The 27,140-nt window shown below is 35.2% G+C and overlaps 1 protein-coding gene across 1 annotated transcript; it reads left to right on the top strand.

The window, feature by feature from the left end:
• Positions 1 to 1,219: 1,219 nt before the first annotated feature.
• Positions 1,220 to 26,953, top strand: LOC142357332 (uncharacterized; the record flags this gene model as incomplete). The annotated part of the gene is made up of 4 exons (XM_075408979.1): positions 1,220 to 1,365; positions 4,469 to 4,725; positions 21,001 to 21,152; positions 26,821 to 26,953. Coding segments are annotated over 4 exons (688 nt in total), but the record flags the coding sequence as incomplete, so codon positions are not given.
• Positions 26,954 to 27,140: the final 187 nt, after the last annotated feature.

The following is a 27,140-nucleotide window of genomic DNA, read 5'->3' as shown; positions in this document are numbered from 1 at the left end:
GCGGTGAAAAAAAATTTTTCACCGCTAAAATCGCTAATCTTACAAAAATTCACCGCTAAATTAACCGCTAATCTTACAAAAATTCACCGCTATGAACGCATTGAACGCTAAAAGATGCGGGCGCTTTGCGGTGAAAAAAGTTTTTTTTAACCGCTAATCACCGCTAATCTTACATTATTTTTTGACCGAACCTCGACCCGGGCAGTGCTTATTCAAATGGGTTCCGTTAATCAACAGGAAAACGGAAGCGTGCAGAAATTTTACTTATCCTGATCTTCAACATTATGTAACTAATATTTTGTTTTATGTTTTATGTATTATTCTAGCAATTTAGAAGTTATGTAATCAGTTCACCCTAAGTCTTGCTTTAAAATGTAAAAAATTAAAATTTCCAATTTATGTGCAAAACTGAACTCAAAATTTTTACAAAAGTAATTTTAACCAATTGCAAAACCAGATTACTCAATGTTTTCGAAATTAAAAAAACAATTGCACGCTGCATAAAAAGCTAAATCAATTTAATTGCAAAAACGTCAAAAAATGTTTGTTAAGTTAATGATTTTCATTTAGCTTAGCTTAAATTTTGTTTAAAACTGTGACTCTTATTTCTGAGTTTTGCAAATTAGGTCAATAATTATCAATTTTTCTTCAAATCTTTTTTGGCAAATCAAATTTCTAATCATGCTCTTCACACCCCCTTCAAAACTCTTAGTGCTTGTAGAATTTGCACTTAAGAAACGTTGCTTCTGTTTATTTGTGCAATTTTTTGTAAAATATTATTTATTTGCAGGACTGACTTTTTTTACAAGAGACAATAAATACATATGTTTCAGATATCCCGCTCAATGAACAGACCGTGCACAACCTTAACTTTTCTTTAGCTTCAACAATGAAAAGGTGTCCCGCTTTTTCACCCCTATTTATTTAACCCCCTATTATTTAACCCGGATTTATTCACCCCTCTATCATTTAACCCCTCTATCATTTCACCTCTACGTCTAACCTCTACGTTAATTAAGTGCTCGACCGCGTAATTATAGTCAATAAAGCCCCCCCCCCCCCCTCGCCCACTAGAATTATAAAGTCTTTTCATAACTCGAGGTCTAATACTGGGAAAATATACTTTTTACAACTCAGATGTAGAAAATGTATTCCAGTCGATAAGATATCTATAAATGAAAATCAAATTAAACATTTAAAGACGTGTTTTGTTGTTTAGTTTCCTACAAGTGTTGGATCCTTCAAAAGTGACTCTAGTTATGTGGCTAAAAGACCAGGCACTGCCTTCACTGGCTATGGAATCAAGTGGGCCTTCCAGGGGTATCTCGCACAGTTCTCATCCATCAACCTCACTAATATATTAAAGTAGGTATTAAGAGTACATGACATCATCATCGAAAATGGCCCCTCCTCCCCCCCCCCCCCCCCCCCCCACACACACACACACCTACACACACATACACACATACACAACACACACACACACACACACTCACACACACACACACACACACACACACACAAACACACACACACAAATACATACGGGGTCGAAACACACACACACACAAATACATACGGAGTTGCGTTAAATGTGGTTAACTGATAAGAGTAATTTGTAATTTGACCACTTTTAACAAAATTCATACATATAAAGCGCTCAATAGGGGTGACAACTCAATTAACTGAAGTCATCCTTGCGATATCGTGAAATTATCACTGCGGAGAAAATGAATCTACGACAAAACGTAAAAATTTTTGACGAAAAAGTTGAGATATACCAATAAACTTGATCTAAAAGGCTGCTAATCAATTCTAAAACTTACGACGAAAGATAAAGAAACATCGTTCCGAAAAGCCAATAAAATGTTTTGGGTGAAATTTGTGGCGATGGAAAGGCGAATTAACTGACAACAACTGGTTAGAAAAAAAACGTCAGACAAGAACCAGAAGTTTGTACGGACCTGTTTTTCCTTACAAGAGCAATCGATCGCACACGTTTCAATGCAAATTTTTAAAGCAAATTAAAAGCATAAATATTGCATAGAGCATAAGTAAAGCATAAATCATTAATATTTTAAAAACGCCTGAAATCGGAATTTTTGGTATAATGGCGATCTTTCTGGTGCTCTTTTTTATATGTATTGATCAAGAGCATAAATAACAGATGCCATAAAAACTTTTAACGGTGAATAAGATTAAAAGAGCACCCCGAATTGAAAATTATTGAAACCTTAGAATCATCAAAACATTATTTTGTTTAAACATTTCAATATATTGCGCATATTCTAGTGAATTATTGATTGAGTTTAATTTTTCGCCAATCAAGATCTTTGTCTAAAATATTTAGAAGAAGGATGAAGTTTTGGAAATTGGGTCTGAAAATATCTGTTACTTATATGCTTATGGCTGATCATATTTATGTTTTTATCATCCTTTAACGATTTGCAATTGAAGCGTGTGCGATCGATTGTTCTTGTAAGGAAGAACAGGTCCATGCTAACGTCTGGTTCCATCTTACGTTTTTGTCTAACCAGTCCTTGTCAGCAAATAAGTCACAAATCTAAGATGGCACTATAGTGAGGTAAAACTTGGCTCGATTTTACCAAGGTTGAAGGTCATATAAGCATTCTTTTCAAAATTTGTTTTGAATATTCCCTCGAGAGGAACAGGGATAACAAAATTTTGAAAACGCCGCTATTGACGGAACATTTACACATAACCAGAAAAATGTGTGACAGTTTAGCCCATTAGATAACATAGCAAACAAATATTCAATTTCCCAGGTTGACCAAACTTGAAAAAGGTTTTAAGGCTTTACTACGGCACCGTAAAACTCTTAATAAAAACGAAACTAAGTCTTGTCAAGTTTACTACGGCTCCGTACAACGGCCTTACTGAAAATTCCGTGCTCAGTCTATTTCAAGACTAATAAGGCGCCGTAGTAAAACCGCACTAAGTTTATTAAGTCCTCCAGAAAAATCAATTATATTGCACATTGTCGTAAAAATCTCTGATCAAGGTAAAGAAATTGACTTCTGAGAGTTTTCCAGTATATTTTTTGTGATCCTATTCTGCTCCTTGTTCAATATGTACTTGGGAATAGCAGTGGTGGAGTTACTGAAATAAATCGTTGGACAATCGATAAAGCGAGGTATGAACCGTACTCGCACTGTTCTGCGTAACCAAAAAAACAAGACACAAAAGAAAAAATAAGACAAATCAACATTAAGTACATATGATACTGCTGGAAAACTATTGGATAAATTTCTCGAGTCTAGTTGAAAAACTGATTCTTTGAGATTTTTCTGTATACTCTGTGTGCATTAACCCTTCTCTTTTTCGATCCAGGGCTGGTGACGGCAGTGACGGAGTTACTGAAAAACATGCGAATCTAAAAAGAAAGAGAATCTGTAACTTTATCCTTTTCAATTACCTCCATATTCTGTTTTTTTTCTTTGAAAAGCACTCATGCCGCTTCCGTCGTCAAAAAAACTTTTTAATATGAGAATATTACATCAGTTAGGTTTCGGAACTGAGTATTCATGCTCAGCTAGAGTGGGCCGCAATAAAACGCCTTTCAATTATGACAGAAGCATATCTGATTCAGTGACCATAAACTTAAACTCTAAATCAGTCACGCTTGTTAAAAAAAATAATCAGCTAGGCCGTGCATTTCGTATAGGTCCTTGTTCAATAATTATGAATTGGTTGAAGAAGATTTATTTTAAAATGTCAATTCTAGACGAATATGAGGATTTGAAAAACTGGGATTCACAATTACTGACAGAAATTGATTCACATGAGATGTATAGGAGGTATGAAAATTACATTACCCATTACAAAATCTTTACGAAAAAGTGACATTCATCAGATGAGCGTTATTTATAAAAGGTTTATATTAGGTTGTCAGAAAGCACGCGGTCTCTTAATAATTGATTGTCATGGAACTGATGTTTTAAGACAGCTTGGGTTACTTAGAGAATTGTTTATCCACAAAATCAATACCTATAAAATTTCTAAAACTTGAGCCGGCCTTATCAGGGGCAGCACTAATTTTTTGACCATCGGGCGTTTTTTCAGAGTATTTTATAGTTTGAAAACAATACTTTACAAATCTTACAAAACTTGATACGGCCTTATACGGCACGCAAAAGAATTGAAAAATGACGTGTATGAAAGAAGTGTTACATTTAGAGTCGTTTTTAAGAAGTCAGACTATAGAAATTGGCAGTTATATCATTTGGCTAGGTTGCTGGAGAAAATTCATTACGGCCTCAAATGGCGCCATACAAATTTGCGTTTTCTACGTCATCGTATAAGTCTTAGTAAGCTATCAAAATTTCGTCTAAGGTGGGCAAGCTGGGTGGCAACCTGGGTGGCAATTAAAAATAGATCTTAGAAAAAAAAGATTTTGAAAAATACTTTCTTTTCACTGATCTCAATTTTGATCAATTTTGTGTCTTAGGGCTCCGTATCTCAATTTGAGTTATGACGTCGAAGTTTGGCTAACTGGTGACAGTTTTGGAGACAGTCCAGACTTGTATATAAACGACACCATAGACGGAGTTGCCCAGACTAACGTGCCAGTATACCACTACAAAAAGAGGGTATTTGTTCACGAGGGGTTCGACCATGTTAACGTGTCATTCTTGACCAAGTTTCGCAGATATGTCGAAGTTAATAAAGATTACGAAATCAGAGTTGATGTGGACAATATTAAAGGTGAGCTTTTTTCTTGTTGTTTAATTTATTGGATATATTTTGTTTCGGCCCCCAGTGTTTTTTATGACCCCCAGTTACAAATTATATGTTGTTATACAGCACGTTATTATGTAAGAAAATAGCGAAAGATTTTCTGGATCTTTTCCGTTGGTGCTAACCCCCCCCCCCCCCCCAGTTTAGTGTTTGACATTAATTTGCCATTTTTTCAAACAATGATTTACTACGTAAATACACGTGCTCTCTAACTGGGGGCACATTGTGTTTTTGTGGAGGGCGAGAGCAAATAGTTATAACACAAACACGTTTTCTACCGATATAAGTTTTGTCCGCTTTTCGGAATTATTCAGTTGCAGTAAAAAATTAACAGGGAATTGCCCTGAGCAAAAAAGTAACCGTTCTTCTATAATCATATTTCATAACAGAAGACCTAGCCCATATGTCTGAAAAGGTGTTTAAGAAAATAAACAAAAAAAACCGGATTGAATGCTTCCAATTGTTTGGATAGGGATGTCCGCTGGACAGTTGGACAAAACTGACAAAAAATCAATAGTTTGATGAAGATGAAAAAATGGACATTAATAGCGTTTGAATTTAAATAATAGTGCAACAATTTAGGTAATTTTTCCGGTTGATTTTTCACTACTAATTTCAATGTTCTCATTGACCTTTCCTGCAAAGATGTACTGCAAAAAAAATTGCGAATGCCGTTTTGTTCGTTCACGTATTCATAATAGCTCCAGCTTATCTGATGAACGTGTGCCATATTTGTGTCTTTTCCTCCATTCATAGATCAGAACTACATTGATCATGATGCGAAATATATGCTTCTTTTGAGAACTTGTTCTGGAAATATCAGATGTCTAAAAAGAACATCAACGTTCTTCCTGGACCCAGCTTCTATATTAGGATACATGGCACAAAATGTGACTTGGTCGGGAGCAGTAATAACGGGTTCCCAAACTACGGACCTTCGCGATTTCTTGGATGCTCAATCTCTATCAATATTACCTTAAAGTTAAAACAGGATATGACCCGGACCTAACGCCAAGTCAATTTCAGTTCTGGGCAAGTCTAAATCCAAGTCTTATTTCATTACTGATTCAGAGCTATGATCATGTCACTTTATACATTTGGCAGTCTATATCCAAGTCTGATTTAAGACTTGTGAAGTTTAATCCAAGTCTGATTTTAGACTTGTGAAGTCTAATCCAAGTCTGATTTAAGACTTGGCAAGTCTAATCCAAGTCTGATTTAAGACTTGGCAAGTCTAATCCAAGTCTGATCTAAGACTTGTCAAGTCTAATCCAAGTCTGATTTAAGACTTGGCAAGTCTAATCCAAGTCTGATTTAACCCTTGGAAAGTCTAATCCAAGTCTGATTTAAGACTTGGCAAGTCTAATCCAAGTCTGATTTAAGACTTGTCAAGTCTAATCCAAGTCTGATTTAAGACTTGGCAAGTCTAATCCAAGTCTGATTTAACCCTTGGAAAGTCTAATCCAAGTCAGATTTAAGACTTGGCAAGTCTAATCCAAGTCTGATTTAAGACTTGTCAAGTCTAATCCAAGTCTGATTTAAGACTTGACAAGTCTAATCCAAGTCTGATTTAAGATTTGGCAAGTTAATCCAAGTCTGATTTAAGACTTCGCAAGTCTAATCCAAGTCTGATTTAAGACTTGGCAAGTCTAATCCAAGTCCGATTTAAGCCTTGGCAAGTCTAATCCAAGTCTGATTTAAGACTTGGCAAGTCTAATCCAAGTCTGATTTAAGACTTGGCAAGTCTAATCCAAGTCTGATATAAGATTTGTCAAGTCTAACCCAAGTCTGATTTAAGAATTGGCAAGTCTAACCCAAGTCTGATTTGAGACTTGGCAGGTCTAATCCAAGTCTGATTTAAGACTTGGCAAGTCTAATCCAAGTCTGATTTAAGACTTGGCAAGTCTAATCCAAGTCTGATTTAAGACTTGGCAAGTCTAATCCAAGTCTGATTTAAGACTTGGCAAGTCTAATCCAAGTCTGATTTAAGACTTGGCAAGTCTAATCCAAGTCTGATTTAAGACTTGTCAAGTCTAATTCAAGTCTGATTTAAGACTTGTCAAGTCAAATCCAAGTCTGATTTAAGACTTGGCAAGTCTAATCGAAGTCTGATTTAAGACTTGGCAAGTCTAATCCAAGTCTGATTTTAGACTTGTCATGTCTAATCCAAGTCTGATTTAAGACTTGGCAAGTCTAATCCAAGTCTGATTTAAGACTTGGCAAGTCTAATCCAAGTCTGATTTACGACTTGGCAAGTCTAATCCAAGTCTGATATAAGATTTGTCGAGTCTAAACTAAGTCTGATTTAAGACTTGGCAAGTCTAATCCAAGTCTGATTTAAGACTTGGCAGGTCTAATCCAAGTCTGATTTAAGACTTGGCAAGTCTAATCCAAGTCTGATTTAAGACTTGGCAAGTCTAATCCAAGTCTGATTTAAGACTTGGCAGGTCTAATCCAAGTCTGATTTAAGACTTGGCAAGTCTAATCAAAGTCTGATTTAAGACTTGTCAAGTCTAATTCAAGTCTGATTTAAGACTTGTCAAGTCTAATCCATGTCTGATTTAAGACTTGGCAAGTCTAATCCAAGTCTGATATAACATTTGTCAAGTCTAATCCAAGTCTGATTTAAGAATTGGCAAGTCTAACCCAAGTCTGATTTAAGACTTGGCAGGTCTAATCCAAGTCTGATTTAAGACTTGGCAAGTCTAATCCAAGTCTGATTTAAGACTTGGCAAGTCTAATGCAAGTCTGATTTAAGGCTTGGCAAGTCTAATCCAAGTCTGATTTAAGACTTGGCAAGTCTAATCCAAGTCTGATTTAAGACTTGGCAAGTCTAATGCAAGTCTGATTTAAGACTTGGCAAGTCTAATCCAAGTCTGATTTAAGACTTGGCAAGTCTAATGCAAGTCTGATTTAAGACTTGGCAAGTCTAATCCAAGTCTGATTTAAGACTTGGCAGGTCTAATCCAAGTCTGATTTAAGACTTGTCAAGTCTAATTCAAGTCTGATTTAAGACTTGTCAAGTCTAATCCATGTCTGATTTAAGACTTGGCAAGTCTAATCCAAGTCTGATATAAGATTTGTCAAGTCTAATCCAAGTCTGATTTAAGAATTGGCAAGTCTAACCCAAGTCTGATTTAAGACTTGGCAGGTCTAATCCAAGTCTGATTTAAGACTTGGCAAGTCTAATCCAAGTCTGATTTAAGACTTGGCAAGTCTAATGCAAGTCTGATTTAAGGCTTGGCAACTCTAATCCAAGTCTGACTAAAGACTTGGCAAGTCTAATCCAAGTCTGATTTAAGACTTGGCAAGTCTAATCCAAGTCTGATTTAAGACTTGGCAAGTCTAATGCAAGTCTGATTTAAGACTTGGCAAGTCTAAGCAAGTCTGATTTAAGACTTGGCAAATCTAATCCAAGTCTGATTTAAGACTTGGCAAGTCTAATCCAAGTCTGATTTAAGACTTGTCAAGTCTAATTCAAGTCTGATTTAAAACTTGTCAAGTCAAATCCAAGTCTGATTTAAGACTTGGCAAGTCTAATCGAAGTCTGATTTAAGACTTGGCAAGTCTAATCTAAGTCTGATTTTAGACTTGTCAAGTCTAATCCAAGTCTGATTTAAGACTTGGCAAGTCTAATCCAAGTCTGATTTAAGACTTGGCAAGTCTAATCCAAGTCTGATTTGAGACTTGGCAAGTCTAATCCAAGTCTGATTTAAGACTTGTCAAGTCTAATCCAAGTCTGATTTAAGACTTGGCAAGTCTAATCCAAGTCTGATTTAAGACTTGGCAAGTCTAATCCAAGTCTGATTTAAGACTTGGCAAGTCTAATCCAAGTCTGATATAAGATTTGTCGAGTCTAAATCAAGTCTGATTTAAGACTTGGCAAGTCTAATCCAAGTCTGATTTAAGACTTGGCAGGTCTAATCCAAGTCTGATTTAAGACTTGGCAAGTCTAATCCAAGTCTGATTTAAGACTTGGCAAGTCTAATCCAAGTCTGATTTAAGACTTGGCAAGTCTAATCCAAGTCTGATTAAAGACTTGGCAGGTCTAATCCAAGTCTGATTTAAGACTTGGCAAGTCTAATCCAAGTCTGATTTAAGACTTGTCAAGTCTAATTCAAGTCTGATTTAAGACTTGTCAAGTCTAATCCAAGTCTGATTTAAGACTTGGCAAGCCTAATCCAAGTCTGATTTGAGACTTGGCAAGTCTAATCCAAGTCTGATTTTAGACTTGTCAAGTCTAATCCAAGTCTGATTTAAGACTTGGCAAGTCTAATCCAAGTCTGATTTAAGACATGGCAAGTCTAATCCAAGTCTGATTTAAGACTTGGCAAGTCTAATCCAAGTCTGATTTAAGACTTGTCAAGTCTATTCCAAGTCTGATTTAAAACTTGGCAAGTCTAATCCAAGTCTGATTTAAGACTTGGCAAGTCTTATCCAAGTCTGATTTAAGACTTGTCAAGTCTAATTCAAGTCTGATATAAGACTTGTCAAGTCTAATGCAAGTCTGATTTAAGACTTGGCAAGCCTAAGCCAAATCTGATTTAAGACTTGGCAAGTCTAATCCAAGTCTGATTTAAGACTTGGCAAGTCTAATCCAAGTCTGATTCAAGACTTGTCAAGTTTATTTCAAGTCTGATTTAAGACTTGTCAAGTTTAATCCAAGTCTGATTTAAGACTTGGCAAGTCTAATCCAAGTCTGATTTAAGACTTGGCAAGTCTAATCCAAGTCTGGTTTAAGACTTGTCAAGTCTAATCCAAGTCTGATTTAAGACTTGGCAAGTCTTATCCAAGTCTGATTTAAGACTTGGCAAGTGTAATCCAAGTCTGATTTAAGACTTGGCAAGCCTAATCCAAGTCTGATTTAAGACTTGGCAAGTCTAATCCAAGTCTGATTTTAGACTTGTCAAGTCTAATCCAAGTCTGATTTAAGACTTGGCAAGTCTAATCCAAGTCTGATTTAAGACTTGTCAAGTCTAATTCAAGTCTGATGTAAGACTTGTCAAGTCTAATGCAAGTCTGATTTAAAACTTGGCAAGCCTAATCCAAATCTGATTTAAGACTTGGCAAGTCTAATCCAAGTCTGATTTTAGACTTGTCAAGTCTAATCCAAGTCTGATTTAAGACTTGGCAAGTCTAATCCAAGTCTGATTTAAGACTTGGCAAGTCTAATCCAAGTCTGATTTAAGACTTGTCAAGTCTAATCCAAGTCTGATTTAAGACTTGGCAAGTCTAATCCAAGTCTGGTTTAAGACTTGTCAAGTCTAATCCAAGTCTGATTTAAGACTTGGCAAGTCTAATCAAAGTCTGATTTAAGACTTGGCAAGTCTAATCCAAGTCTGATTTAAGACTTGGCAAGTCTAATCCAAGTCTGATTTAAGACTTGTCAAGTCTAATCCAAGTCTGATTTAAGACTTGTCAAGTCTAATCCAAGTCTGATTTCAGACTTGGCAAGTCTAATCCAAGTCTGATTTAAGACTTGTGAAGTCTAATTCAATTCTATTTTAAGACTTGGCAAGTCTAATCCAAGTCTGATTTAAGACTTGTCAAGTCTAATTCAAGTCTGACTTAAGACTTGGCAAGTCTAATCCAAGTCTGATTTAAGACTTGGCAAGTCTAATCCAAGTCTGATTTAAGACTTGTCAAGTCTATTTCCAAGTCTGATTTAAGACTTGTCAAGTCTAATCCAAGTCTGATTTAAGACTTGGCAAGTCTAATCCAAGTCTGAGTTAAGACTTGGCAAGTCTAATCCAAGTCTGATTTAAGACTTGTAAAGTCTAATCCAAGTCTGATTTAAGACTTGGCAAGTCTAATCCTAGTCTGATTTAAGACTTGTCAAGTCTAATCCAAGTCTGATTTAAGACTTGGCAAGTCTAATCCAAGTCTGATTTAAGACTTGGCAAGTCTAATCCAAGTCTGATTTAAGACTTGGCAAGTCTAATCCAAGTCTGATTTAAGACTTGTCAAGTCTAATCCAAGTCTGATTTAAGACTTGGCAAGTCTAATCCAAGTCTGGTTTAAGACTTGTCAAGTCTAATCCAAGTCTGATTTAAGACTTGGCAAGTCTAATCAAAGTCTGATTTAAGACTTGGCAAGTCTAATCCAAGTCTGATTTAAGACTTGGCAAGTCTAATCCAAGTCTGATTTAAGACTTGTCAAGTCTAATCCAAGTCTGATTTAAGACTTGTCAAGTCTAATCCAAGTCTGATTTCAGACTTGGCAAGTCTAATCCAAGTCTGATTTAAGACTTGTGAAGTCTAATTCAATTCCATTTTAAGACTTGGCAAGTCTAATCCAAGTCTGATTTAAGACTTGTCAAGTCTAATTCAAGTCTGACTTAAGACTTGGCAAGTCTAATCCAAGTCTGATTTAAGACTTGGCAAGTCTAATCCAAGTCTGATTTAAGACTTGTCAAGTCTATTTCCAAGTCTGATTTAAGACTTGTCAAGTCTAATCCAAGTCTGATTTAACACTTGGCAAGTCTAATCCAAGTCTGAGTTAAGACTTGGCAAGTCTAATCCAAGTCTGATTTAAGACTTGTAAAGTCTAATCCAAGTCTGATTTAAGACTTGGCAAGTCTAATCCTAGTCTGATTTAAGACTTGTCAAGTCTAATCCAAGTCTGATTTAAGACTTGGCAAGTCTAATCCAAGTCTGATTTAAGACTTGTCAAGTCTAATCCAAGTCTGATTTAAGACTTGGCAAGTCTAATTCAAGCCTGATTTAGGACTTGTCAAGTCTATTTCAAGTCTGATTTAAGACTTGTCAAGTCTAATCCAAGTCTGATTTAAGACTTGTCAAGTCTAATCCAAGTCTGATTTAAGACTTGGCAAGTCTAATCCAAGTCTGATTTAAGACTTGTCAAGTCTAATCCAAGTCTGATTTAAGACTTGTCAAGTCTAATTCAAGTGTGATTTAAGACTTGGCAAGTCTAATCCAAGTCTGATTTAAGACTTGGCAAGTCTAATCCAAGTCTGATTTAAGACTTGTCAAGTCTCTTTCCAAGTCTGATTTAAGACTTGTCAAGTCTAATCCAAGTCTGATTTAAGACTTGGAAAGCCTAATCCAAGTCTGAGTTAAGACTTGGCAAGTCTAATCCAAGTCTGATTTAAGACTTAGCAAATCTAATCCAAGTCTGATTTAAGACTTGTCAAGTCTAATCCAAGTCTGATTTAAGACTTGGCAAGTCTAATCCAAGTCTGATTTAAGACTTGGCAAGTCTAATCCAAGTCTGATTTAAGACTTGGCAAGTCTAATCCAAGTCTGATTTAAGACTTGTCAAGTCTATTTCAAGTCTGATTTAAGACTTGGCAAATCTAATCCAAGTCTGATTTAAGACTTGTCAAGTCTAATCCAAGTCTGATTTAAGACTTGGCAAGTCTAATTCAGGTCTGATTTAAGACTTGGCAAGTCTAATCCAAGTCTGATTTAAGACTTGGCAAGTCTAATCCAAGTCTGATTTAAGACTTGTCAAGTCTATTTCAAGTCTGATTTAAGACTTGTCAAGTCTAATTCAAGTCTGATGTAAGACTTGTCAAGTCTAATGCAAGTCTGATTTAAGACTTGGCAAGTCTAATCCAAGTCTGATTTAAGACTTGGCAAGTCTAATTCAAGCTTGATTTAAGACTTGTCAAGTCTATTTCAAGTCTGATTTAAGACTTGTCAAGTCTAATCCAAGTCTGATTTAAGACTTGTCAAGTCTAATCCAAGTCTGATTTAAGACTTGGCAAGTCTAATCCAAGTCTGATTTAAGACTTGTCAAGTCTAATCCAAGTCTGATTTAAGACATGTCAAGTCTAATTCAAGTGTGATTTAAGACTTGGCAAGTCTAATCCAAGTCTGATTTAAGACTTGGCAAGTCTAATCCAAGTCTGATTTAAGACTTGTCAAGTCTATTTCCAAGTCTGATTTAAGACTTGTCAAGTCTAATCCAAGTCTGATTTAAGACTTGGAAAGCCTAATCCAAGTCTGAGTTAAGACTTGGCAAGTCTAATCCAAGTCTGATTTAAGACTTGGCAAATCTAATCCAAGTCTGATTTAAGACTTGTCAAGTCTAATCCAAGTCTGATTTAAGACTTGGCAAGTCTAATCCAAGTCTGATTTAAGACTTGGCAAGTCTAATCCAAGTCTGATTTAAGACTTGGCAAGTCTAATCCAAGTCTGATTTAAGACTTTTCAAGTCTATTTCAAGTCTGATTTAAGACTTGGCAAATCTAATCCAAGTCTGATTTAAGACTTGTCAAGTCTAATCCAAGTCTGATTTAAGACTTGGCAAGTCTAATCCAAGTCTGATTTAAGACTTGGCAAGTCTAATCCAAGTCTGATTTAAGACTTGGCAAGTCTAATCCAAGTCTGATTTAAGACTTGTCAAGTCTATTTCAAGTCTGATTTAAGACTTGTCAAGTCTAATCCAAGTCTGATTTAAGACTTGGCAAGTCTAATCCAAGTCTGATTTAAGACTTGGCAAGTCTAATCCAAGTCTGATTTAAGACTTGTCAAGTCTAATCCAAGTCTGATTTGTGACTTGGCAAGTCTAATCGAAGTCTGATTTAAGGCTTGGCAAGTCTAATCGAAGTCTGATTTAAGACTTGGCAAGTCTAATCCAAGTCTGATTTAAGACTTGTCAAGTCTAATCCAAGTCGGATTTAAGACTTGGAAAGTCTAATCCAAGTCTGAGTTAAGACTTGGCAAGTCTAATCCAAGTCTGATTTAAGACTTGGCAAATCTAATCCAAGTCTGATTTAAGACTTGTCAAGTCTAATCCAAGTCTGATTTAAGACTTGGCAAGTCTAATCCAAGTCTGATTTAAGACTTGGCAAGTCTAATCCAAGTCTGATTTAAGACTTGGCAAGTCTAATCCAAGTCTGATTTAAGACTTGTCAAGTCTATTTCAAGTCTGATTAAAGACTTGTCAAGTCTAATCCAAGTCTGATTTAAGACTTGGCAAATCTAATCCAAGTCTGATTTAAGACTTGGCAAGTCTAATCCAAGTCTGATTTAAGACTTGTCAAGTCTAATCCAAGTCTGATTTGAGACTTGGCAAGTCTAATCGAAGTCTGATTTAAGGCTTGGCAAGTCTAATCGAAGTCTGATTTAAGACTTGGCAAGTCTAATCCAAGTCTGATTTAAGAATTGTCAAGTCTAATCCAAGTCGGATTTAAGACTTGGCAAGTCTAATCCAAGTCTGATTTAAGACTTGGCAAGTCTAATCCAAGTCTGATTTAAGACTTGTCAAGTCAAATCCAAGTCTGATTTAAGACTTGGCAAGTCTAATCGAAGTCTGATTTAAGACTTGGCAAGTCTAATCCAAGTCTGATTTTAGACTTGTCAAGTCTAATCCAAGTCTGATTTGTGACTTGGCAAGTCTAATCGAAGTCTGATTTAAGGCTTGGCAAGTCTAATCGAAGTCTGATTTAAGACTTGGCAAGTCTAATCCAAGTCTGATTTAAGACTTGTCAAGTCTAATCCAAGTCGGATTTAAGACTTGGAAAGTCTAATCCAAGTCTGAGTTAAGACTTGGCAAGTCTAATCCAAGTCTGATTTAAGACTTGGCAAATCTAACCCAAGTCTGATTTAAGACTTGTCAAGTCTAATCCAAGTCTGATTTAAGACTTGGCAAGTCTAATCCAAGTCTGATTTAAGACTTGGCAAGTCTAATCCAAGTCTGATTTAAGACTTGGCAAATCTAATCCAAGTCTGATTTAAGACTTGGCAAGTCTAATCCAAGTCTGATTTAAGACTTGTCAAGTCTAATCCAAGTCTGATTTGAGACTTGGCAAGTCTAATCGAAGTCTGATTTAAGGCTTGGCAAGTCTAATCGAAGTCTGATTTAAGACTTGGCAAGTCTAATCCAAGTCTGATTTAAGAATTGTCAAGTCTAATCCAAGTCGGATTTAAGACTTGGCAAGTCTAATCCAAGTCTGATTTAAGACTTGGCAAGTCTAATCCAAGTCTGATTTAAGACTTGGCAAGTCTAAACCAAGTCTGATTTAAGACTTGTCAAGTCTAATCCAAGTCTGATTTAAGACTTGTCAAGTCTAATTCAAGTCTGATTTAAGACTTGGCAAGTCTAATCCAAGTCTGATTTAAGACTTGGCAAGTCTATTTCAAGTCTGATTTAAGACTTGTCAAGTCTAATCCAAGTCTGATTTAAGACTTGTCAAGTCTAATCCAAGTCTGATTTAAGACTTGGCAAGTCTAATCCAAGTCTGATTTAAGACTTGTCAAGTCTAATCCAAGTCTGATTTAAGACTTGTCAAGTCTAATTCAAGTCTGATTTAAGACTTGGCAAGTCTAATCCAAGTCTGATTTAAGACTTGGCAAGTCTAATCCAAGTCTGATTTAAGACTTGTCAAGTCTATTTCCAAGTCTGATTTAAGACTTGTCAAGTCTAATCCAAGTCTGATTTAAGACTTGGCAAGTCTAATCCAAGTCTGAGTTAAGACTTGGCAAGTCTAATCCAAGTCTGATTTAAGACTTGGCAAATCTAATCCAAGTCTGATTTAAGACTTGTCAAGTCTAATCCAAGTCTGATTTAAGACTTGGCAAGTCTAATCCAAGTCTGATTTAAGACTTGGCAAGTCTAATCCAAGTCTGATTTAAGACTTGGCAAGTCTAATCCAAGTCTGATTTAAGACTTGTCAAGTCTAATCCAAGTCTGATTTAAGACTTGGCAAGTCTAATCCAAGTCTGATTTAAGACTTGGCAAGTCTAATCCAAGTCTGATTTAAGACTTTTCAAGTCTAATCCAAGTCTGATTTGAGACTTGGCAAGTCTAATCGAAGTCTGATTTAAGGCTTGGCAAGTCTAATCGAAGTCTGATTTAAGACTTGGCAAGTCTAATCCAAGTCTGATTTAAGAATTGTCAAGTCTAATCCAAGTCGGATTTAAGACTTGGCAAGTCTAATCCAAGTCTGATTTAAGTTTTGGCAAGTCTAATCCAAGCCTGATTTAAGACTTGTCAAGTCTATTTCAAGTCTGATTTAAGACTTGTCAAGTCTAATCCAAGTCTGATTTAAGACTTGTCAAGTCTAATCCAAGTCTGATTTAAGACTTGGCAAGTCTAATCCAAGTCTGATTTAAGACTTGTCAAGTCTAATCCAAGTCTGATTTAAGACTTGTCAAGTCTAATTCAAGTCTGATTTAAGACTTGGCAAGTCTAATCCAAGTCTGATTTAAGACTTGGCAAGTCTAATCCAAGTCTGATTTAAGACTTGTCAAGTCTATTTCCAAGTCTGATTTAAGACTTGTCAAGTCTAATCCAAGTCTGATTTAAGACTTGGCAAGTCTAATCCATGTCTGAGTTAAGACTTGGCAAGTCTAATCCAAGTCTGATTTAAGACTTGGCAAATCTAATCCAAGTCTGATTTAAGACTTGTCAAGTCTAATCCAAGTCTGATTTAAGACTTGGCAAGTCTAATCCAAGTCTGATTTAAGACTTGGCAAGTCTAATTCAAGTCTGATTTAAGACTTGGCAAGTCTAATCCAAGTCTGATTTAAGACTTGTCAAGTCTATTTCAAGTCTGATTTAAGACTTGTCAAGTCTAATCCAAGTCTGATTTAAGACTTGGCAATTCTAATCCAAGTCTGATTTAAGACTTGGCAAGTCTAATCCAAGTCTGATTTAAGACTTGTCAAGTCTAATCCAAGTCTGATTTAAGACTTGTCAAGTCTAATCCAAGTCTGATTTAAGACTTGTCAAGTCTAATCCAAGTCTGATTTAAGACTTGGCAAATCTAATCCAAGTCTGATTTAAGACTTGTCAAGTCTAATCCAAGTCTGATTTAAGACTTGGCAAGTCTAATCCAAGTCTGATTTAAGACTTGGCAAGTCTAATCCAAGTCTGATTTAAGACTTGGCAAGTCTAATCCAAGTCTGATCTAAGACTTGTCAAGTCTAATCCAAGTCTGATTTAAGACTTGTCAAGTCTAATCCAAGTCGGATTTAAGACTTGGAAAGTCTAATCCAAGTCTGAGTTAAGACTTGGCAAGTCTAATCCAAGTCTGATTTAAGACTTGGCAAATCTAATCCAAGTCTGATTTAAGACTTGTCAAGTCTAATCCAAGTCTGATTTAAGACTTGGCAAGTCTAATCCAAGTCTGATTTAAGACTTGGCAAGTCTAATCCAAGTCTGATTTAAGACTTGGCAAGTCTAATCCAAGTCTGATTTAAGACTTGTCAAGTCTAATCCAAGTCTGATTTAAGACTTGGCAAGTCTAATCCAAGTCTGATTTAAGACTTGTCAAGTCTAATCCAAGTCTGATTTAAGACTTGTCAAGTCTAATTCAAGTCTGATTTAAGACTTGGCAAGTCTAATCCAAGTCTGATTTAAGACTTGGCAAGTCTAATCCAAGTCTGATTTAAGACTTGTCAAGTCTATTTCCAAGTCTGATTTAAGACTTGTCAAGTCTAATCCAAGTCTGATTTAAGACTTGGCAAGTCTAATCCAAGTCTGAGTTAAGACTTGGCAAGTCTAATCCAAGTCTGATTTAAGACTTGGCAAGTCTAATCCAAGTCTGATTTAAGACTTGGCAAGTCTAATCCAAGTCTGATTTAAGACTTGGCAAGTCTAATCCAAGTCTGATTTAAGACTTGTCAAGTCTATTTCAAGTCTGATTTAAGACTTGTCAAGTCTAATCCAAGTCTGATTTAAGACTTGGCAAGTCTAATCCAAGTCTGATTTAAGACTTGGCAAGTCTAATCCAAGTCTGATTTAAGACTTGTCAAGTCTAATCCAAGTCTGATTTGAGACTTGGCAAGTCTAATTGAAGTCTGATTTAAGGCTTGGCAAGTCTAATCCAAGTCTGATTTAAGACTTGGCAAGTCTAATCCAAGTCTGATTTAAGACTTGTCAAGTCTAATCCAAGTCTGATTTAAGACTTGTCAAGTCTAATCCAAGTCTGATTTAAGACTTGTCAAGTCTATTTCAAGTCTGATTTAAGACTTGTCAAGTCTAATCCAAGTCTGATTTAAGACTTGGCAAGTCTAATCCAAGTCTGATTTAAGACTTGGCAAGTCTAATCCAAGTCTGATTTAAGACTTGTCAAGTCTAATCCAAGTCTGATTTAAGACTTGTCAAGTCTAATCCAAGTCTGATTTAAGACTTGTCAAGTCTAATTCAAGTCTGATTTAAGACTTGGCAAGTCTAATCCAAGTCTGTTTTAAGACTTGGCAAGTCTAATCCAAGTCTGATTTAAGACTTGTCAAGTCTATTTCCAAGTCTGATTTAAGACTTGTCAAGTCTAATCCAAGTCTGATTTAAGACTTGGCAAGTCTAATCCAAGTCTGAGTTAAAACTTGGCAAGTCTAATCCAAGTCTGATTTAAGACTTGGCAAATCTAATCCAAGTCTGATTTAAGACTTGTCAAGTCTAATCCAAGTCTGATTTAAGACTTGGCAAGTCTAATCCAAGTCTGATTTAAGACTTGGCAAGTCTAATCCAAGTCTGATTTAAGACTTGGCAAGTCTAATCCAAGTCTGATTTAAGACTTGTCAAGTCTAATCCAAGTCTGATTTAAGACTTGGCAAGTCTAATCCAAGTCTGATTTAAGACTTGGCAAGTCTAATCCAAGTCTGATTTAAGACTTGGCAAGTCTAATCCAAGTCTGATTTAAGACTTGTCAAGTCTATTTCAAGTCTGATTTAAGACTTGTCAAGTCTAATCCAAGTCTGATTTAAGACTTGGCAAGTCTAATCCAAGTCTGATTTAAGACTTGGCAAGTCTAATCCAAGTCTGATTTAAGACTTGTCAAGTCTAATCCAAGTCTAATTTTAAGACTTGGCAAGTCTAATCGAAGTCTGATTTAAGGCTTGGCAAGTCTAATCCAAGTCTGATTTAAGACTTGGCAAGTCTAATCCAAGTCTGATTTAAGACTTGGCAAGTCTAATCCAAGTCTGATTTAAGACTTGTCAAGTCTATTTCCAAGTCTGATTTAAGACTTGTCAAGTCTAATCCAAGTCTGATTTAAGACTTGGCAAGTCTAATCCAAGTCTGAGTTAAGACTTGGCAAGTCTAATCCAAGTCTGATTTAAGACTTGGCAAATCTAATCCAAGTCTGATTTAAGACTTGTCAAGTCTAATCCAAGTCTGATTTAAGACTTGGCAAGTCTAATCCAAGTCTGATTTAAGACTTGGCAATTCTAATCCAAGTCTGATTTAAGACTTGGCAAGTCTAATCCAAGTCTGATTTAAGAATTGTCAAGTCTATTTCAAGTCTGATTTAAGACTTGTCAAGTCTAATCCAAGTCTGATTTAAGACTTGGCAAGTCTAATCCAAGTCTGATTTAAGACTTGGCAAGTCTAATCCAAGTCTGATTTAAGACTTGTCAAGTCTAATCCAAGTCTGATTTAAGACTTGGCAAGTCTAATCGAAGTCTGATTTAAGGCTTGGCAAGTCTAATCGAAGTCTGATTTAAGACTTGGCAAGTCTAATCCAAGTCTGATTTAAGACTAGTCAAGTCTATTTCAAAGTCTGATTTAAGACTTGTCAAGTCTAATCCAAGTCTGATTTAGGACTTGTCAAGTCTAATCCAAGTCTGATTTAAGACTTGGCAAATCTAATCCAAGTCTGATTTAAGACTTGTCAAGTCTAATCCAAGTCTGATTTAAGACTTGGCAAGTCTAATCCAAGTCTGATTTAAGACTTGGCAAGTCTAATCCAAGTCCGATTTAAGACTTGGCAAGTCTAATCCAAGTCTGATTTAAGACTTGTCAAGTCTATTTCAAGTCTGATTTAAGACTTGTCAAGTCTAATCCAAGTCTGATTGAAGACTTGGCAAGTCTAATCCAAGTCTGATTTAAGACTTGGCAAGTCTAATCCAAGTCTGATTTAAGACTTGTCAAGTCTAATCCAAGTCTGATTTAAGACTTGGCAAGTCTAATCGATGTCTGATTTAAGGCTTGGCAAGTCTAATCGAAGTCTGATTTAAGACTTGGCAAGTCTAATCCAAGTCTGATTTAAGACTTGGCAAGTCTAATCCAAGTCTGATATAAGACTTGTCAAGTCTAATCCAAGTCTGATTTCAGACTTGGCAAGTCTAATCCAAGTCTGATTTAAGACTTGTCAAGTCTAATTCAGGTCTGATTTAAGACTTGTCAAGTCTAATTCAAGTCTGATTTAAGACTTGGCAAGTCTAATCCAAGTCTGATTTAAGACTCAAATAAGAGTTATTCGCATCTTTTACTTGTTCGGGGAGGGGGAGGGGTTGCGGCCACGACGGAGAAGCCGAGTTGAGCGCAAATCGACCGCACACATTACATAAACAAGACAAAGACAACAAACGATTAATTTGCCATTTCCCTAGTTATAAAAGAATTCAAAACTTGCAAGAAACAAAGTTTTGAATTCTTTTCGAAGGGAGCTTTATATATTCTCGAAAAATAGTGTTTCAATTTTAAAAATTGTACGGGTTTGATCAACTTATACATAAGTTTCTGACAGAATTAAAAATTCAGCTATAATTTCCTTAAACCACTCAAGGGGAAAAATTATGTCAACCTTAATTTTTTTATAATACCCTCAAAAAAATTTAGAGAAATTTTTATATGACGCAAATTAGTTGCAGCCGCTTTTCAAACAAAAATATTTTTTGCTTTTCAATTTTATTCGCAGCAAAAGTTACAGTATCGTCTTCCAAAAGAATTCAAAATCTTGCAAGATTCTTGCAAGTTTTTAATTCGCTCGTTACTAGGGTTATTACATTTGCAGTACTTTAATTTAAACCAGACAGATTATTAGGCCGATCACATTTAAGCATTCGGCTCTACTTCTCACTTTTTCTAATTCGGCTATGTGGCGCCCGTTCGGCTCTAATTCCCAGCTCCTTCCGTTTTAAATCAGAAATACAGGTATTCAGGTTCACTGGTGCACGGGGACTGTTGGTGCAAAAGGTTTTTGAGAAGACTTGCTGAAAATTGGCGGTTTTTCACATGTTGAATGTTGGGGACTTTCCCATTATAGCCTCCCCCCAACTTAGTGGTCAGATAACCTAAAGCCCCCCCATCATGGTAATTATACCATAATGGGGGGTCTATAATTTCATGGGGGGGGCTATAATGGCAAAGACCCGAATATTGAACATGATTTTTAAGTATAGATCGCATCCTGTATTTATACTTACGCTCCTAATTACCATTGTGGAATAAACTTATTCATCTCGCAAGTTATTTAATCGTCCTGCAAGATCTTTGCAAGATTTGAAACCATTCATCATGAACTGAAATACAACGTCTGCAATATTTCAGCATATAAATTTGGCCTCTTGATCTCAATCACGTGGGGGGAAATGGATGGATCCGGGGACATTGAGAACCAGGCTCTGACATCTAAATCGGACTACAAACACAATTACCAAGCAGAAGGGAACAACACCGTGTGTGTCAAAGCCCAAAACAAGGTTATAATTAGTTACACAGCTTTTAAGTTGCATACCAATCATTAGACAGTAAAAAAGGGATAATATTTACTAGCCAGTAAAAAAATGGTGGAAAATTTTTACTAACCTCGTTAAAATACATGTGTTAAACGTTTAAAAGACCAAAAGTATGATTTGCCACCAAAGCAACCAAAGTTCCATATATGCATAGCGAGAAGTTGACTTCCGCGAAGTTTCGACATTTTCAAACTTGAAATCTAAATTTCCGGACCGCTCTGACCAGATGTTAGTTTAAAAAATGAAAAATTTTCTCAAGAATTTAAATTTCTCGAGAAGTTTTTCAATAAATTACACCGTATTTAAACTAAAGCTGAAATCAGAAATATTCTGTACAATTTTTATACCAGAAAGAAACCAAATCGGGAGAGTTTTTAAAGAAAACAACTAAGAACGTCAAAAAAATTCCCAAAAAACGAATAATGGCTTGAAAAACAATTACCCTTTAGCATTTTTGTTTTTTTGTCTTAACACATTACACAAACCAGATGCTAGGTATTGGAATAAATGCTCAGAAGAACTAAAATTAAAGAAATAAAAAACGAACATTTATTGTATAAATTATAGTTGTTCTACCAAAAAAATAGACGGCTTTGGAGCGATTTTTGAAAGATATAGAACCATCAAAAAAGATAAAAATTTATCTAGGTATCTATTTCAAATTAAAACTGATTCCTCGAAATTCTCAAACAACTAGAAAAAATGAAAGAAAGAATTTTTCAATTAATTTGTCAGTGTAGTTACTCGAAAGTCTCTGGAAAATAAACGAATTCAATTTTTGCTCAAAAAAACTTCCATGTTTTGAGATAATACTTTTGGTCAAAATGTAAAGTTTGAAAAAAAAATTGAAGGTTGCGTGAGTCCTGCTGTCTCCTTGGCATTGCTGAAAAACTAAAACTGAAACAAAAAGCCTTTACCAATAAGATTCACTTACAAATCTCTGACTACTGCAAGCACTTCTGTTGTCTGTCCATCACAAGAACATCGTGCTGTTGACGTTATTAAGATCCCAATTCTTGAATTTTTTCACTGAAGAAAGCGTAATCTTGTGAGCTCATTTAAAAGCCAAGCCTGTCAATTTTCAATGTCAATAGAATTACGGATTATTAATTATCCGAACTAAAACGTTTCTTTTAATTTTCTTGAAAAAAGATTAAGCGACCTAAATTTTTTGTTTTGTTCAAAATTGTAACGCAATATCTACAAATTGTAAAGTAGCATCCAAATTACAAACAACTGACTTTCAAGAATAAAAAAATAGAAGAATAACTATCAAAAAACGAATTAAACAGAAATATTTGAATAAAACTGAAAAAATGTTTGAAAGGTTGAATAATGCAGCAACATACATTTTACCTTTGGCAGAAGTTGCTCTGCAGATTGATTTGTGATTTTCTTAAAGCAATTGAAAGAATAGGGGTCGTGATGTGAGAATGTTGATCGTAGTTTAAATATTCAAAAAATCTCATTTCTTAAATATCAAATATATCCTGATTTGAGAAAGCTATAACAAGTTGTCCATTAAAGATGTATTGCTTTATCAAAAAAAACAACCTGGCAGATTTACATAAAAATGATTCTTAGCAGGTAATGAAATGCAAATGTTTTTGGCAGAAGAGATTATAAACTTGTGTATGTTGGCTGTCAAAAAGTTTCTAAATGTGTTTTCAGGGTTTTTTTTTCAGGGAATCATTTTATAAGTAGCATGAACAGAGGACGCTTGACAAATTCGAAATAAAAGATATAGTAATTTCAACTTATGTGAGATCCACAAATATCAGCGCAAAAATAATAGTATAACCAATAAATGAACATATTCAGTGTGACATTTCACATTGATGCCCGATCTCGGGGTATCTATTTTTGTCCACGGTTCCACAGTGAAAGAATGTTCTGCCTGTTTGCTGGAACAATACAATACAAAACGAACAAAAAGTGGATAACGCTCTTTAACAAAATGAAGTTCATTGATGCCCGATCTCGGGGTATCTATTTTTGTCCACCGTTCCACAGTGAAAGAATTTTTTTCCTGTTTGCTGGAACAATACAATACAAAACGAACAAAAAGTGGATAACACTGTTAACCAAAATGAAGTGGCATTTATCTGTGAAATGTCTCTCTACATTCAAGTTTTCATCATTTTCAAAACTAACACGAATCTTTAAAACTTCAGAGGTTATTTTTGCTGCTGGAGTTAAAAAAATAATTTCTAGAGTAAGATTATTGACAAACAGTTGCTGGCTAAGTTTTTAAATTTTGAGGTCTTGGATACTTTCTGATTTTTTTCTACTCAAAAATACGAAAAGGCTCTGATCAGGTTAATAGGCCTTCACACGACTAAGATCAAATTGATGCCTGATAAAACCAGACGGAATTTTTCTTGCTCTCCAAACTTTTTTAGTCCATGTCAATTGAATGTATCATTTTGGGTTTTTTGATTTGATATAATGAGAAAAAAACAATATGCAGATAAAGGTTAACATGCAGCAAATAACCGTAAAATTTTTTATAGCTGATGCCTGCAAAAAATTTGTTTATCTTGATATAATTTTTAATCTTCTCCAAAGTCTTCCGAGAAAAAGTAATCTGCTTTTGATATTTGGAAGACATAAAACCATATAAAAGAAGGAAGATTTTAACCAGCGAACTATTTCAGTCAAAAATTGTTAACGCGACATTTTTTAATAGCTTTGAAAAATGGAAGAAAGTTTTCAAAATGGATTTGCAGTTTTAAAGTTGTCAGTTTAGTTACTGTACAGTCTCTGGAAAATAAATAAGTTAAATTTTGGCTTCAAAAACATTTTCATCTTCAATGATCATATTTTTGTTCAAAATATAAGGTTCGAAAAATATTTTCAAGGTTGCGCAATTCCTGTTGTCTTTTTCTGGCATCGATAAAAAGCTAACACTAAAACAAAAGTATTTATCAAGGACAATCACTTACAATTCTCCGGCTCTTGCAAGCACTTCTGTTGTCTGTCCATCACAAGAACAAGTTGTTGTTGACGTCATTAAAATCCAATTCTTGAGTTTTTTCGCTGAGGAAAACGCAATATTCTGAGCCTGTCAATTTTCAATATCACGACTTTATAAGACTACGGATTCTCAATTACCCGAACTAATTTTTTTTTAATTTTCTTAAAACAAGATTTAGCATACTAAATTTTCCGTCTTTTTCTAATTTGTAAAAAAAGCAATAAAAGAAAATTTTTGTTTGTAAAGTAGCTTCCAAATTATGAGCAAATTACATCCAGGATTAGAAATTGAAGAATAAAAAATAAATACTGTCAGAAAAAGAGTCAAAGCTTTGAAAAGCATTAAATTTTGAAAGGCTTCTTCTGTTTGACAATGCAACAAAATACATTCTACCCTGGTCAAAAGTTGCTTTGAAATTTGATTTGAGTTTTTTTACAACAATTGTAAGAATATTGATAGCCAATTACGAACACTGTTCGTAGTTTCAAGTTTTAAAAACATTATTTTTAAGATATCAAAAACAAATGAATTATAAATGGTACCACAAGTCACAAATGGTGCCCTGAATTACAAATGGTGCCTGATAAAAGTTGAACAAAGAACAACCTGACAGATTTAAATAACATTTAGATGTAAATGGTCTTAGCAGAAGAGATTACAAACTTAAATAATTTTGTCAAAAAGCCTCTAAAAAATGTTTTCAGGGCATATTTATTCATATACAAAAATGGGTAACCATTTATTCAGTAGCATCAGCAGAAGAAGTTTGACCAGTTTGATGGAAAAAATGTCAGTAATTGAGGCAAATAAATTCCAGATAAGTTAGTTCAATAATTAATCTTATAAGCAATTGTTGAATGACTACTGTATAAAAATTCACAGTGAGGCTCGAACATAGCGGGAAATAAATTTCAGAAAACTTAGTTCAAAAATTAAACTTATAAGCAATTGTTGAATAATTACTGTATAATAATTCAAAGTGAAGCCCGAACATGGGGACACCTGTTTTCGTCCACAGTTAATGATCACATCAACTAGTCCAAACTAACTCATTTTTGAACATCTTGAGAATTTAATGACAACGAAAATCGCAAGAAAACTATTACACTGTGAAAAAATTTTGGCCAGTGTGTCGGAAATATACAACAAGAAACAAATAAGTGGATAATACTCTCAGCGATTACTTTTACTGCCGGCAAAAAATGGTAAATTTTGGATTGTGAATGTTGGCAAACAGTTGCTGTCTAATTTTCGAGGCCTCAGGTGCTTTTTTGCTTGCTAAAAAATATAAAAATATGCTCTGATGATATTATTGTGCCTTCAAAAGACCAAGATCAAAATGACTCCTTATAAAACCATTTGGAGTCCTTCTTGCTTTCAAAGTCTTTCAAAGTTTTTCCATTCTATATCATTCAAATGGAAAATGCCGATTTGATCAGTCAAATATATTATGAACAGAAGCTAGTTTCATAACTCGGGTGTTCTTCGGTTTGATATAATGACAAGATGCAATATGTTATTATTCACTAAATGTTAAATAAAATTTAACATTTAGTGAATAATAAGCTTATTTTTTTTTATAGCCGATGCCTTCCCGAAATTTTTTCAATTTGTTGTAATTTAACTTTAAGAGAAAAATTTCGATAGAAAGTTGTTCTGATGGTGCTCAAATTTTTTCATCATTTACCTTTCAAAACAATTGCATGTGCTTCTGGAAGTGAGTTTTTACTATTTATAAAAACACTAGCAACTTTTGCACTGCTGTGATATTTTTTAACTTTTGTGCAGTTCTGGATAGCAAAACAGCGGTTTTTTGTGAAAACAAACAGATGATCCTGCAACAGTTTATTTTTGCAGCGGAAGATTTTGATCGTATGGTCATTACTTTGACATATCTATGCATAATGTGTATAAGTTAACCTTAATAATTCTAATAGATATAGTCCCATTTCATTTTAGGAAACAATTTTTTTTTGAAGAAAATGTCAAGTAATGTATCGGTCTTCTTGGTTTTTCATGACTGTTAATTATTGTCAATACTCCATTTTGACAAAAATAAAACGCAACTAGCACTCCCTGTGGCTCCTGTTATCTAAATATAAGAGATAATAGTGCATCCGTATCCATGAACACGCCATTAGGTGAGATTAAAGTGTTTTTGCTCATATTAGGATTGCGTTTCCCCTCTAATTGGGTGATAAGATATATTTTTGTTTTAACTGGGAACCTACGAAAAAAGCCCAGGAATTCATATAGTTCTGGCCAGATACATGGTAGCAGTACTCTAATTGCAACGATGAAAACGGATTGAGCAAGTCTGTTCAAAGCAGCAGAAGGTCCTTGAGTAGGTATCAACATCTGTTGTAAGCTAAAACTGTGCGACTCAACTCTTTTTTTGGGTTTTTTTTCTTGAAATTTTGACAAAAATCCTATAATTAATTTTAAAATGCAGCAAAAACTAGCACTAAAGAGTCTTATTAGCTGATGAAAAAATGGAACTATATTTTATTATGTTTTTTATATATAAAAATAAACATCTATTTTGATAATCCGAGACTAGAACGTGGGTCTGTGTGAGTGCGGTTGGTGGTGGTGTTGGTGGTGGGGGGGGGGGGGGGGGTGGGTTTCGAGATCAAAATAAAACGTGTATTATAGGTATCCCACGATGAGGAGTGTTGGTATGTTGTGGTTTTGAACCCGGTCGATGCGAGACACCTGAGAGTGGATTGGTCCAATGTGGACATTGGGTGTCCGTGTGGAGAGGAGCCATGGCTGGGGAATAAAGACGGTTAGAGTCTGGAACCCGTTTTCCTCATCATCATTTTAAAAAACCCTCTTGCCCCTGTTCTGCCCCTCCCCTCCCTCAGGCTTAATGGGAATAAAAAATTTTAAGTCCCCAGTGCAAGGGGTTAACTAATTAACTGACAAAATTGTAACGGGGGGGGGGGGGGGGGTAGGGGGGGGGGGAGTGGGAG

Source organism: Convolutriloba macropyga, unplaced genomic scaffold (assembly GCF_964194025.1).
Source record: "Convolutriloba macropyga unplaced genomic scaffold, txConMacr16.3 SCAFFOLD_2240, whole genome shotgun sequence".
Lineage (NCBI taxonomy): Eukaryota > Metazoa > Xenacoelomorpha > Acoela > Convolutidae > Convolutriloba > Convolutriloba macropyga.
This window is presented reverse-complemented; position numbering and strand designations above follow the sequence as displayed.